We start from the raw sequence: 14772 nt of genomic DNA on the forward strand, positions 1-14772 counted from the left end.
CACCCAGGTATTAAGCCCTGTACCCAATAGTTATCTTTTCTGCTCCTCTCTCCATTCCCTCCCTCCACCCTCAGTTAACCTCCAGTGTCTGTTGTTTCCTTCTTTGTGTTAATGAGCTTTCATCATTTAGCTTCCATTTATAAATGAGAACATGTGGTATTTGGTTTACTGTTCCTGTGTCAAGTTTGCCAAGGATAACAGCCCTAGCTCCATCCATGTTCCTGCAAAAGATAGGATCTCATTCTTTTTTATGGCTGCATACTATTTCCATGGTGTATGTGTACCACATTTTAAAAACCCAGTCTGTCATTCATGGGCATTTAGGTTGACTCCATGTCTTTGCTATTGTGAATAGTGCTGCAATGGGAAGATACATTCCCATGCATGTATCTTCGTGGTAGAATGATTTACATTCTTCTGGGTAAAAATCCAGTAATGGGATTGCTGGGGTGAATAGCAGTTGGAAGAAGACTTTAAATGTAAATTAAGAAACAAATTCACCAAGAACTTAGCTATATAACATATACGTAAAATATTTTGGTATGGAATAAACTGGCATTTAAGGTGTGGGTACATGGGGCTATATGTTAAAGGCAGGGATTCCTAGGAACTGGCAGGCAGACACCTTCTGCAGGCAGCTGTTCTAAAGTTCACAGAAGCTTTCAGAATACCACAATATTGACCATATGAAAAGTTTCTCCTTCTATTTCCAAGCTTGCTTTTCAGAAAGTACTGTGTGAATGAAGAGTAGTAGAATGAAGAATATGTGACCACTTAAAATAATGATTTGCCTCCTGCAGACTAGGTCTAAGAAATATGGGATATTTATTTTTATAAATAATTTTCAGATAGCACTTTTCATTTAGTGAATGTGCTTTTCTATTTGGTATCTAATTTGTAATTCTCTAACAAAATTTGAAATTATAGGCTGTGGAAATTAATTTAAAACATATTTAAGATCAAGACAGACAATCCCTGAGTCTTTTTTTTTTTTTTTGAGATGCAGTCTTGCTCTGTTGCCCAGGCTGGAGTGCAGTGGCTCAGATGATTCTACTGCCTCAGCCTCCAGAGTAGCTGGGACTACAGGCAGGCACCACCATGCCCAGCTAATTTTTGTATTTTTAGTAGGGACAGGGTTTCACCACGTTGCCCAGGCTGGTCTTGAACTCCTGACCTCAAGTGATCCACCCACCTCGGCCTCCCAAAGTATTGGGATTACAGGTGTGAGCCACCACACTGGGCCTTCTGAGATCTTTTAAAGATATATCTATATTGATTCATAATAGCAACCTGGTACAGTATGTGGTTGGTATTGCTCTATGTACCTTACATGTAATAACTAATTTAGTCCTCTTAAGAATCCCACAAGGTGTTTACTAGTTTTATTTTATTTTCATTTTATAGATGGGGAAATTGAGACAGAGGTTAAATTACATGACCCCAGATCACATGGTTAGTAAGTGGCAGAGCCAGGATTTGCACCTTGGCAATTTGGCAGTCAAAACTGTGCTTTTAATTATTACATGACACTGCCTCTTGCTACTAATCTATTAACTTTAATAGATTAGTGTATTTATAGATTCAAATTATTCTGACTTGTAAGTTCAATTTATCACAATGAGCTGCTGGGAGATTAATTACAGTGATTTAATGCAAATGTTAAGAATCCAGGAAAGTCAAACTCATGGTCACACAGAAAGTACAGGAAAAAAGTTTGTCAGCCATTAGACCCTAAGGATGCTTGTTATTTTCAAGATTTCTTTCTTTCTTTCTTTCTGAAATGCCCACTAAGTCTGCCAGAGGGTCAGAAATCAATTTTCTTACGTGTTTTATAGTTTCTGCATCTAGTCTGGTGCCTGGTACCCAGTGGGCACTCAATAAACATTTAACCCAGGGCAGATCCAATGACCTCAGAAGAATGCTCGTCAATAGACCTTTTGCCTACACTGATTAGTTCTTTTCGGTACTTTTTAACATGACACGAGTAAAACCTTAATAAATTCTCATTGTTAAGGATTCAAAACATATACGTAGACATAGCAAAACTTGAAAATCCTGTTACTCACCAACACATACTTTTCCCCAGGTAACCACCGTCTTGTGATTTGTCTTCCTATGAATTTGTATACATATATGCACATACGCGTTTGTATAACTTAAACACCTAAATGTAATCACAAATACACATTGCTCTGCAACTGTCTTGTCTTGTGTCGGTTTTTCATGCCATTATAAATAGATTTCATCTATTTTAGCAGCTCTTCAGTGATTTGTAGTATGGATGTATTAAGCTTTATGTTATTCACTTGTAATGGACATTTAGATAGTTTCTTATTAAAAACCACGTTGCTTTAAACATTCTTGTGCAAATACATGTGTGCATGTAGAATTTTACACCGATCCCGATTCTCCAAAAATCCAAGTAGCAGGTGGGATCATTTTAGAATGCACTTCAATAGCATTCTTCAACTTTCCTCGCGTTTTTAAAAGGACTGAGAGGAGAGCGGGGGAGAGGTCGTAAGATCCCCTGTTAGGGTGTTCGTAAAGTAACTCCTCTCGCACAGCCGTCTTGAAAAAGCAATCCGCACAGAATGTGCGGGAGAGCTGTAGGAACTCCTACGGTGTCGAAAGGGAGGGAAACAGGCTTGTTGGAAGAAGCACCTGGTCAGCGTTGTCCTCGAGGATCATGCCTTCCTGTTAATTCCCCACCCCATCAATTCTACCCTTTTTAGGTTAGACTGAGGAGTAAGTTTCCCAGGTATTAAAAATCGTCTAGAGAGAGCAGGGCGAAATTAGAGCGCCGAAGTGGCTTGAGAAGCACAGTGAACGGTGGCGAAGCCCAAGCCCGGTCGTAGTACGCCCGCGGGCACTGCCGGCGCCATGGCGGCCGCCTTCGGCCACGGCGGAGGACTCGCTTTCCCAGCGGCCCCCGCGGTCGCAGGGGCAACGAGCCCGACCGGCCCTCGCGAGCGGAGGCGGGGCCGGGGCCGGAAGTCACGTGCTGTGACAGTAGCTGGGGTGAGGCCGTCGTCGCCGCACGGGCGTTTTGGGGCTGTGTCTGTGGGAGGCGCCGGGGTGATGGCGGTGGAGACTCTGTCCCCGGACTGGGAGTTTGACCGCGTTGACGACGGCTCGCAGAGTAAGGGAGCGGCAGGGCGAGGGCTGCGGGTGGACGCTCCTCCGGCCCGCCGCTGTCCTGGGCAGCGCTCTGCGAGAGGGACGGCTGCACAGCCGTCTGGTGCGGGACACTTCAGAGCCCTTGGGGTGTGCGAGGAACGCGCTCCAGCGTTACTTTCGGGGTTGGGGTCCCAACCACGGGTCAGGCTGCCCGCTCAGGGCTCGGCGTATGAGGCGGGGGCTCTCTTGGGGAGCCTGCGGTGCCCCGCGGGAAACGGCGTCCGCCTTCAGCTGCCCCGGGGCTTGGGCGGGGCGCGCCAGGGAGGGCCCAGCGGCCCCGGCCAGGCTGCTTCTGTCTCTGGCCTCTTGGGGATTTCGCCAGATTCTCAGCGTTCAGCTCTGAAGGACGCTGATGTCTGGGTTCCTGTTTCGGTTTCCTGTTTTTCTTCTTTTCCTCCCAAATCAACTTTTGCAAGTTTAGGTGTCTTTCCCATTGCGTTGTTATAACCGTAGAAGAGAGCGAAAAAAGAACTTTTCACCCCGCAAAAATAAACACGTGAATATCATTTTATCCTTTTCCAGGCCTTTTATATTATGCTAAGTGGTATTTTTCAGTGATGTTCTGTAGTTTCCATCACAGCTATAAAGGCTTCAAAAATTACAGCAAATCTTCACATTTTGTTTCACAAGATCAAATTGTCTGATTTTAACTTAGAAGTCCGTCCCGAAATAAATTCTGTTTTCTTTCAGTAAAATATTGAGGCCACATTAATTGTAGTGAAACTCTGCTTGAAGTAAATACAAGTTGGCAATCTGCTTTTTATCTTTGGTGATAGTAATCTGTGTAAGTGATCTAAGATACCAGAGCATGCTGTTTGTGATTTTTTTTTCCTCATAGTTTTTCCAAAAGGTGGAACGTCGCTTTTAAAGATTACAGATGAATTTTGCTTGATTTTACAAAGAGAGACTAATGCCTGCAAAGTTAGGTGAATTAGGTTTTACAAGTCTCTCAGAGAAGAGTGAGCTACACCAGGATGGGTTGCAGTTTTTCACAAAACATTCTTGAGGTCAGGAGTTCAAGACGAGCCTGGTTAACGGGGTTCCCGTCTCTACTAAAAATACAATAGCCGGGCGTGGTGGCGGGCGCCTGTAATTCCAGCTACTTGGGAGGCTGAGGCAGCGGAATCACTTGAACCCGGGAGGCGGAGGTTGCAGTGAGCCGAGGTCGCGCCATTGCACTCCAGTCTGGGTGACAGTAAGATACTAGCTCCTATGCAGCATAAAAATTAATCTTGCAAGTAATGACAAAATCTTTTTTTTTTTTTGTGGAGCGGATTCTGTATTTATTGTTATAAATTGAACTGTACCTTATCATATATGAAGTTTTATGGACAAAGGTGACGAACTGGGATCTTCAAAAAAAATTGGAATAGAGTTATGTTAATTGGGTTTGAAAATGGTTCAGCCTGGAGTAGAATGATCTGAATCACTCAACAGATACTTTCTACAACCAGTGACTGTGCTAGATATTAGGGATACAAAGATAAAACAAGGAATGCAGTCTGTTGACAAAGATGAGCATGTTAAGTAGGTTTTTGGAACTTTTACTCTTAAAAAATTACCAGGTAGTTATTAAGTTTTGTTACTTTAACTTTCACCAATTTTACAACCGTTTATTATCAGCAAGGAACTTTTAATGTTATTTTAGGTTTTCTGTTGCCTGTTTGTGAATCCCTAAACATATTAAAGGAGTGATTTATTGGCGTGGTGTTTTTCTAGCATTGTCTTTTTTTTTTTTTTTTTTTTTTTTAAGAGAAGGTCTCACTCTGTCGCCCAGTGCAGTGGCATCGTCATGGCTCACTGCAGCCTCAACCTGCTGGGCTCACGTGATCTTCCTACCTCAGCCTCCCTAGTAGCTGACTGATTTTTTCTTTTTTAATTGGGGTAGAGACAAGGTTTCGCCATGTTTCCCAGGCTGTTCTTGAATTCCTGGGTTCAAGCGACCCACCCGCCTTGGCCTCCCAAAGTGTTAGGGTGAGCCACCATGCCCGGTCTAGCATTGTCTTTAAGAACTCATTTGCTGGTCAAATGCAGCTTTGGTCATTTCCCGTGTAGTTGAGAATAAGACAGCCATTTGGGGTTCTGAAAATCTAGGCAGTTTTATATGTAAGCTGTAGGGAAGAGAACACCTCCTTGTGCTTGGTTTTCATTAATTTTTGTTCTGTGAATCATATCTAGACTAATTGTTTTGCAAAATTGCCTAGATTAATGCTATAATAAGACAGAAACTTTAATGAACTAAATGGATTCACCGGATTTAGAACTTTACGTGGTTGAAGAATAAGGGAGAATGGGGGTTAGGTCTTTATACTTTAATACAGTGTGAGTCAGAACACACTTTATCTTACTTGCTTCATATTGCTAATTTGAGGAGAGCAAATTTTTACCTTTTTTAGAAGACAAAGGTTGAATGAAGTTATATCAATAAAAGAAACTGAGTTGGAGTTGAATTTGTTACCTTTGGGAACAAGTAATGAATTTTTATGTGTAACGTGAAATACTTTCATGCATTTTGACGAATAGGCATATTTTAAAATCCAGCTTGTTCCAGTGATTCCTTAAAGTTACCTATGAATGTGTTAATTCTGTGAAGAACAGCATAGTATTCTGTAGTTAAGCAGTGTTCTTTGCTGGTTTTTCCAACTTGATTATGACAGTTAAATAAGTTAACAGATATCTTGGTTAAATTTTAGACAGTATGGAAATAATATGCTCAAGCAGATCTAAAACCTCCATTTAAAAATATTTAGGTGTATTATTAAACATTAGTGCATACAGAATTAAAAACTACATTTTTAAATGTTACTTCTGTGTCAGAATTTTTTTTTCACCTGCTTCAGGTCATGAATATTTGTTTTTGCAGAAGGGTTTTTTGTGACTAAAAGATAGAATCAGGACATTGAGTTGTTTAGGGCACTTTTCAAATTGGTTCAAAGCCCTCTATTATGGGGTAGATGGGCTGGTGACTTTTTCATAATATGTTAGGGTTTTAAGGTAGTATCTTTGTATATGGTAACATTTACTGCTTTTAAAGTTATTTCACGTATAGAGAAGATTGAAAGCTGAATTATTGTTTAACTTTGAAACTTTATTTTCAGGAAGTCCAGACATTCCGGAGTAATTATTAACAATGCTTTGCGTGACTTTCGAGGTTATTTGAAGTAAATGTCCTGTAATTCATTACCTGTACTTATCACGTACTGTTTTAAAATTTAAACTTAGAAATTCATGCTGAAGTCCAACTTAAGAATTATGGGAAATTTCTTGAGGAGTATACATCTCAACTGAGAAGAATTGAGGACGCTCTGGATGACTCAATTGGAGATGTTTGGGATTTCAATCTTGATCCTATAGCATTAAAGGTTTGATTTGATTTTTTAAAATATATGTATGTATTTTCTGGACATAGTATATCCTGAAAACATAATTTTTTAAAATGGAAAAAGTATTTGAAATCTAAGAACAAAATGAAAGTTGGAGAAAATTGTTGATTTCCTTTTCTCTAAGCCGTGCAGTTGGTTTTTTAATGTGTGTGTGTTTTTTTGTTTAAGAATGACACAAACACAAAGCCTTTAGTGTCAAAGAATGACACAAACTCCAAGTCTTTGAGCTTGCCTTTGATTTTCATTATTAAGATAATGATGAGGGCTGGATAGAATATTCAGCCTTTGGTTTTTCTTAATTGAGGCTATTTTACATAGAGTGAAATGCACCGATACTCTTAATTTTGCCAAACACATGTAACTCATATCCCAATTAAGACAGAATATTTTCACCATTTCTGAAAAGTTCTCTCATGCTATATTGGAGATGTTAATGTGTGAGTAATTTTTTAATGTATAAAATATGTCACTCCATTTTGAAATATTTCTTTTATCTTTAGTTTGTTACCACTTGAATAATAATGTACATTTTATTGAGCACTTACGTATTAGACACTGTCCTAAGTCACACACTGACTTTTTATAACAACTTTCTTGAGATATAATTCATATATCATACAATTCACTCATTTAAATTGTGTAATTCCATTATTTTTAGTATATTCACAGAATTGTGCAACCATCACAACAGTCAATGTTAGAACATTCTCACCCCCCACCCCCCGAAAAGAAATCGTGTACTTTGGTAGTCAACCCCCTAGTTCATGCCATGGCATACCTGCCCTAGGCAACCACCAATCTGCTTTTTATCTCTATGTGTTTGTCTCCTCTGTATACTTCATATAAATGAAATCATACAATATGTACTCCTTTGTTGCTGGCTTCTTTAACTTAATGTTTTCAAGGCTCATCTATGTTGTCACATGTTTTTAGTACTTTCTCTTTTTGCTGTTGCTGAATAATATTCCATTGTAAGGAATGGATAACCACATTTTATTTATCCATTCATCAGTTGATAGACGTTGGAGTTTTCTACTATTTGGCTATTATGAATAATGCTGCTATGAGCATTTGGGTATATGGTTTTATGTAGACATATGGTTTTATGTAGTGCATATATATGTGCATTATATATAAAATGTATATATACATTATGTGTATATTTTATACATATGTATATATGGGAGTGGAAATCCTGGATTATGTGGTAACTATGTTTAACTTTTTGAGGAGCTGCCAGAATGTTTTCCAATATGGCTATACCATTTTACATTACTACCAGCACTGCATGAAGGTTCCAATTTTTCTATATCCTTGCCAGCTTTTATTGTCTTGATTATATTCTTCCTTGTGAATGTGATAGCTCATTGTGGTTTTGATTTGCATTTCTGATGGCTAATAATGTTGAACATCTTTTCATGTGCTTATGGCCATGTGTCTGTTTTCTTTGGAGAAATGTGTGTTCACATCCTTTGCCCATTTTTAAATTGGGTTATCTTTTTAGTTTTGCATTATAGGACAAGCATTGACTTTTAATTCCCACAACAGTCCTATAACGTAGATACAATGTCATCTCCATTTGTAAATGAGAAAACTCAGGCATAGAAAACTTAAGTAACTTAGTCGAGTAAGTGACACATTTAGTTAAATGATGAATATCAGGCAGCTTGGCTCCAGAGCCTGTGCCCTTATCCAGTACCCTAAACTGCCTCACAAATACTTTATATATTTGTAAACTGAAATTACTTTCCTTTGACTTCTTTCCTGCAGGCTGAATAGACCTAGTCTTACTTTAAAAATCTTTCCCTCAAATTTGTAATTGTCTCTTTTTGTTCTTCAACACTTCTATGAGAATCCTTGTATGTGTAAGTTATAGGAACTCTGTGAGGAAACTCATTCTCTACCTGTACTATCTCTGAGGGTAATAAGTTTCATACCTCTGTCACTTGCCATTAAGTAACACTTGTTGATTTTTTAAAGAGATGCTGTTGGGCTTTCTCTCCATTAAGTAATACTTGTTGATTTTTTAAAGACTTGCTCTTGGGCTTTAAGGGCCTCTTCTAGATAGGATTATAAAATCTGTTTTTTGTCTCAACTCTCAGATTTTATAAAAGGGTGAAATCATCTCTTAGTTTTTATCTTTTTCCTACAGAAGCATTCTAATCTTTACAATTATCTGACAGACTCCATCTCCCTAGTTGCTTTCTTTGGAACCTCTGTTTAAGTTCTATTATTGGGCAGTTGTTTTATTGTTTTTACTATACAAGGTTCTTAGTATTTTGGGAAAAGCCACAAACTCTGATAACATATCTGTAAACAAAAATTACAACCTAATGAGAAAAGGTATGTAATAACTTACTTGCATAAATAGTTAATTGTTAGTATGTAACCAGAAGGGAGATCTAAGATTTCACTTAATAAAGAGATCACATATAGTCGATGATCAGGAAGAGGTGGAAATTGAATGGGCTTTAGGAGTGAACTCCACACAATATTTTCAGTGTTTCTGAGCGTGGATTTATACAAGAAAATACATTTTTTTCTGTCTTGTTTCATTCTTAATTTATTTTGACGCTTTAGTTACAGTATCTTATTAAATTTGTGGCTGCATAGACAATTCAAAAATGATGAGAGGTTTTTCCCCATGATCATAACTAATAGAGTTTAATGATGTTACTGTTAACCTTATTACCTTGCATTTTCTTGTACTACACTCATAAGCAGCCACCTTGTGCTCCATAGGACAACTAGAGTTGTCACAGCATGATTGTGTCATGGTGGGCCATTTCTTATGTGTTGTCTAATGAGATTGTTTTGGATGAAGTAGTTGGTATGGTGCTAATGTTGAGTACAGGATCTAACACAATTTCATTCGAATAAGCTAGTCTCAATTTGTGTATTTAAAATTTCGGTTATTTTTCAAATTAAAAAGAAATGTTCTTTTCCTTTGTTTCTGTAGCTTTTGCCTTATGAACAGTCTTCTCTTTTGGAACTCATAAAGACTGAAAACAAGGTACAGAATCCTAAATCTAAAAAATTATTTAAAAAATGTTTTAGCTATCTGTTACAATTTACTTTTTATTTTGTTTTTACTCATGAAACTAGGTCTTAAACAAAGTCATCACTGTTTATGCTGCACTTTGTTGTGAAATCAAGAAATTAAAATATGAGGTAATTGTTTGAATTCTTGTCTTAAAACTTTAAAAACACATCATTTAGAAGCAAGTATGTGTTTATATAGGTACAGTGTGCAATAAATATTGAATGTTGAATGAATTATTTATTTAACATAATAGTAATACTGACTACCATTCATTGAGTACTTAGTATGTACAAAACGCCAGGCTAACACTATAACCCTTATAGTAACCCCAGGAGGTAGGTGAGACATTGATGAGGAAACTGAGGCTTAAAGAGAGGGTTACTTGCATAACATCTTACTGGTAGTCAACAGTTTGAATCTAGGTTTACAAACCTCCAAAGTTTGTGTTACCTGCCATATATACTGGCTATCTAGAAAAAATGGATTTTTTTTTTTTTCTTAAAACACATTTAGTTTTGTGTTTCCTTACCCAAGAACCATTAAAAGTCTGGTAGAAGTTGTCAGACTTCGTATTTTATTCTCTTGCTTTTTGATACCATGTGGTTGCTCTTTATTTCCCATGAACTAATGGGAGGATGTGGGACAGTGAGGGTGGTCAGGTAAGATGAAGTAAAGGCTAAAGGAATCAGGATATTACTTTGAGTATCAGTAATATTTTTGTTACTCTAAAGATAAATTGAATTGCTTTATAAGCAGGTTTTGAATTTAAATGAATTTGAATTTAAATGAATTTGAATTTAAATTGAATTTAAATGAATTTGAATTTAAACGATGTAGCCCTCTGTTTATTACTAAATATATAGATCTAAGAGAACATAGGAATTTGGAAACAAAACAACCTTTAAAATTGTTTTAATTTTTTCTTAAAAACAGGCTGAAACTAAATTTTACAATGGTCTCTTGTTTTATGGAGAAGGAGGTAAGTTTAAAATTCAAAATTGTAATGTGATGCCTTTTTGATGTTGAACAAAAAGTTAACACACAATTTTAGGACTACTATGATTATATAATGTGAGAAAATAGTGTCATATTTTTTGTTGGTATTTTGGTAAACAGGTAAAAAATCTGATGAAGCAGCATCAAATTTGTGGTATCTTTGTACTTTATGAAGTATTATAGCTAGATGAGAATTTTCCTTGAATTCATTAAATAGTGAAGCAGATACTTCTAATTATTTGATTAATGATTGTCTCATTTTTCTGTTAGTAAAAGATGTTCTGATGAAAAAAAAACGCTTTTCCCCCTTTTTTGGTATTGATTGAGTTTAAATTTAAAAAATGAAATATACTTACCCATGTTGCCTTTAACAGCTACAAATGCCAGCATGGTGGAAGGTGATTGCCAAATTCAAATGGGGAGATTTATTTCATTCTTACAGGTAACTGATTTTTATTTTCTACTGAGCTTTTACTTTGAAAAGTTTGAGTAAATTACACAACATGTAAAAAGTTCTGAAACCTTCAAATACTAAAAATGTGTACTCTGAGGATAAGACACTTAATTAGCATTGGATTATAGTTTAGGAGATCATAACTCCTAAAAGATTTCCAAATATTTTTAGAGGAAAAAGCTATCAAAATAAGTTTCTTTGTATATATTCGTTTATGGACAACTTGCCACCATGCCTTTTAAAATAATTTAAACTTTGTACCCACTGGAAAAGACAAATTGTATCCGGAAAAGTTGTTAATGGAGAGGAGAGAATTAAGCTGTTACATGAGCAATGATGAAGTTGTTTAGAGCGGTAGCCCTGGATGCTTCTCACAGCTTGTTTCAGTTTAGGTAGCTTTTCATCGCTGCCAGGTTTTAATGATTGTAGGTCCTTTGGTTTACTCTTATCAAAATAATAAAATAGCTTCTATTTCCTCCTCTCTTTATGATAAAAATAATGCATGTACAATGTGAAAAAGCAAAAATTGAAGCTAAAGAAAAAATACTCATAGTCCTACCTGCCTTCTGGTTGTTGAGTACAAGATTTGATATATTTCATCAAATTAGGCATGCTAACATACTGTTCAAATCTTTTATATCTTTACTACTTTTTTTGATCTAATTGATCTAATTGAGAGGGTTTTGTTCATATTATGATATGTGTTATTCAGGGTCCTGTCTAGAAAACTCCATGCAGAGTATTTCAAAAGATATAGTTTGGAGGATACAAAGTAGCAGATATGTAAGATGAATAAGTCTAGAGATCTAATGTACAACATGAGGATTACAGGTAATAAAAGTACCATATATGACATTCATGCTGAGTAGATTTTAGCTGCTTTTGCCACAAAAAAAATGGGTTAGCTCTGTGAGATGATGGATTTGTTCATGCACTTCACTATAGTAACCTTTTTATTATCGGTATGCATTCCATAACATGTTGTATACCTTAAATATACACAATAAAATTTATTTAAATAAGAAAAGAGGGGATTCAATATAGAGAATTGGTTACCCAGGAGCTGGAGGACAAAGAAAATAGTGAGGTAGTCCAAAGGAAATGGATACCTCCTTTACATCCAGGGAACAAAAAGGAAAAAGATTGGGATTGCCAGGATCTGGGAGCTTGGAGAAGAAGCCCCATAAAACTGATGCCCATGCCTCTGAGGAGGTGGCACTGCCTAGCTGCTGCTGGCTTCTTTTCTAACAAGGTGTCTAAAAAATATAGTTGGTAAGGTCCCAGAAAATGTGGAAACTTTGCATTTTTCATTTTTAGGATATTTTATTCAGTGTGTACAAGTTTAGAATTGTTAATCATTCCTGGTAAATTGAATCTATTATCATCATTTGTGACCTTCCTTAGCTATGTTCATGATTACGTGTATATGATTATGTATATGTGTTTTACATACATAGCAATTTACTGTACTGATGCTAATTAAGTCTATTTTGTCTGATAGTATAATAATAATGCTGCCCTGGCTCTGTTTTAGTTAACGTTTTCTTGATTTATCTTTTTCCATTCTGGCAGCCCTTCAGTGTCATGTTAATTTAGTTGGGTTTATTTAAAACTACATATATCTGAATTTTGCTTTTTTAATGCAGTCTGACAATACCTGTTTTTTAATTGCTTAATTTATTCTATTTGTAGGTCTATCGTATATAGTCTGTATATATATCTGGGCTTGTTTCTGCCTTTTTACTTTGTTCTTCCTATTTGTCCTGCATTTTCTGTTCTTTGCTTTTATTAAAGTTTTAGAAGTTTAATAGGACATGTAAAACTAACTATTTAAGAATAAAATGCATTATTTATTTGAATTTTTAAAAATGCTTTACATCATTTTTAGATCTCACAGCTGCATAAAAATTCCATTTTTAAATATTCAACAAATATGTTTTGTGAGCCTAGTATATGCTAGAAACAGTTATTGGTGGGGGTGATATAGCAGTGCACAACACCAACAGAAATTCCTGTTCTCATAGAGCTTAAAATTTAGATCAGCATAGTTTTAATTAGGTTTTAAATACTTCAGATACACACTGTTTCTGTAGGTTTAAAAGTCGAGAGCTTCTGAAATGGATTTTCGAAAGTCTAGGGTATGTTAGATATGAACTAATTATTTAATGACAAACGTATCCCTAGGATAAGTGATACGACATTTCACTTGCTGTGTGCCAAGCCTGCTTATACATATGATTACAGGTGATCAATGTTTGAAGTTATTTTACAGTGACTTCTGGAAACCCCTTCCTGCCATCGTTGTACTTTCTATACTGGTGGCTTTTGAGCTCCTTCATTCACTCAGATGTTTATTCATGTAATAGGATAGAAATTTATTGAGAAGCAGATGAGTGTTAGTCACTGTGCTAGGCAGTGGATATTCAAAGAAGGAATGAGACAGCACCTATCATTTAGGAATTATATGAGTAACTACAATATTAGACTTGAGATAGTAGTATGAATGAAATGCAGTGGGAATAAAGAGATAGGAATGACCTTGGAATGCAGGAGGTGAGTTAAGTGTTGATTGCTTGAGGGATGCTTGAACTCGTCTGGGTTTTGGTTAACTGGAGGCTTTATTGGAAAACTGTTTTGTTTTTATTAGAGTTGTTACCATAAATTTCAGTAAAAAATGGTGAGATTTAAAAAAACAACTTTGTAATATATACCCACCTTGTCATTTCAGGAACTGTCTTGTTTTGTTACGAGGTGCTATGAAGTGGTGATGAATGTAGTCCACCAGTTGGCTGCCCTCTATATCAGTAACAAGTAATGCATTTTAGAAATATTTTTGCTTTTATAATAGAGATGCAGAAAATGTTCTTTCTAAAATTAATGACTTGAAGTAGTTTTTCTTTCATTCAGCATTCTTTGAACACTTATGGTATTTCAAACAGTACTTGATGTGTATAATGCATAGGTTAGTAAGACGCAATTTCCACCATGGTGAATGAACCCATTATCTGTCTGAATGAGAGTGTCTGCAGAACAATCTTAAAGAAATTTGACCATATAGAGGAAGGCTAACATGGAATTAGTACATGTTCTGTGTTCTCTCTCTTTATTCCTTTCCTCTTTACATGAATGGTTGCCTGACTCTAATGGAGTCACTTGAGACTTTTCTTAGACTACAGAATCTTGAGGGTTGGAGCTAGGGAATCTACATTGAAGAAATTTTGTGAGTAGTTCTAATGGTTTTAAATATACCCAGTAAAATATACCTTAAATATACACAGTAAAATTTATTTAAATTAAAAAAGAGGGGATTTAATATGGAGAATTGGTTACACGGGAGTCGGAGGGCTGAAAGGACAAAGAGAACAGTGAAGTCATCGAGAGGAAACAGATGCCACCTCTCCATCCAGAAAACAGAAGGGAAAAGATTGAGATTACCAGAATCTGGGAGCTTGGAGAAGAAGCCTTATGGAATTGGTGCTAATGCCACTGAGGAGGTGGTACCGCCTGGCTGCTATTGGACCATTACCCTAAATCAAGAAAAATGATCACATTTTCATAGAGCCCTTGTAGCTTTACTGCAAAATAATATCTCACATTTGATTGGTTCTTTATACTTAAAATTTTTTTCCATACTTACAATTTAATTAATACAGTAACTTTGTTTAGCTCTATGTCTAGGGATTATTAATGATGAGAAGAGATAACTGAGACCTGGAAGA

General features: G+C 36.4%; 1 protein-coding gene across 2 annotated transcripts in view; it reads left to right on the forward strand.

Moving 5' to 3' along the window:
- Nucleotides 1-2997: 2997 nt before the first annotated feature.
- WASHC4 (WASH complex subunit 4) overlaps nucleotides 2998-14772 on the forward strand; it is a 62967-nt gene continuing 51192 nt past the window's right edge. For both annotated transcript variants that reach the window (XM_025402717.1, XM_025402718.1), the window contains exons 1-7: nucleotides 2998-3139; nucleotides 6400-6539; nucleotides 9520-9573; nucleotides 9666-9731; nucleotides 10537-10582; nucleotides 10974-11041; nucleotides 13782-13864. In XM_025402717.1, the coding sequence (XP_025258502.1) occupies nucleotides 3079-3139; nucleotides 6400-6539; nucleotides 9520-9573; nucleotides 9666-9731; nucleotides 10537-10582; nucleotides 10974-11041; nucleotides 13782-13864 (518 nt within the window). In that variant the 5' untranslated portion in view covers nucleotides 2998-3078. The remainder of the gene's footprint in view (nucleotides 3140-6399; nucleotides 6540-9519; nucleotides 9574-9665; nucleotides 9732-10536; nucleotides 10583-10973; nucleotides 11042-13781; nucleotides 13865-14772) is intronic.

This window comes from Theropithecus gelada, chromosome 11 (genome assembly GCF_003255815.1).
Source record: "Theropithecus gelada isolate Dixy chromosome 11, Tgel_1.0, whole genome shotgun sequence".
NCBI classification, from domain to species: domain Eukaryota; kingdom Metazoa; phylum Chordata; class Mammalia; order Primates; family Cercopithecidae; genus Theropithecus; species Theropithecus gelada.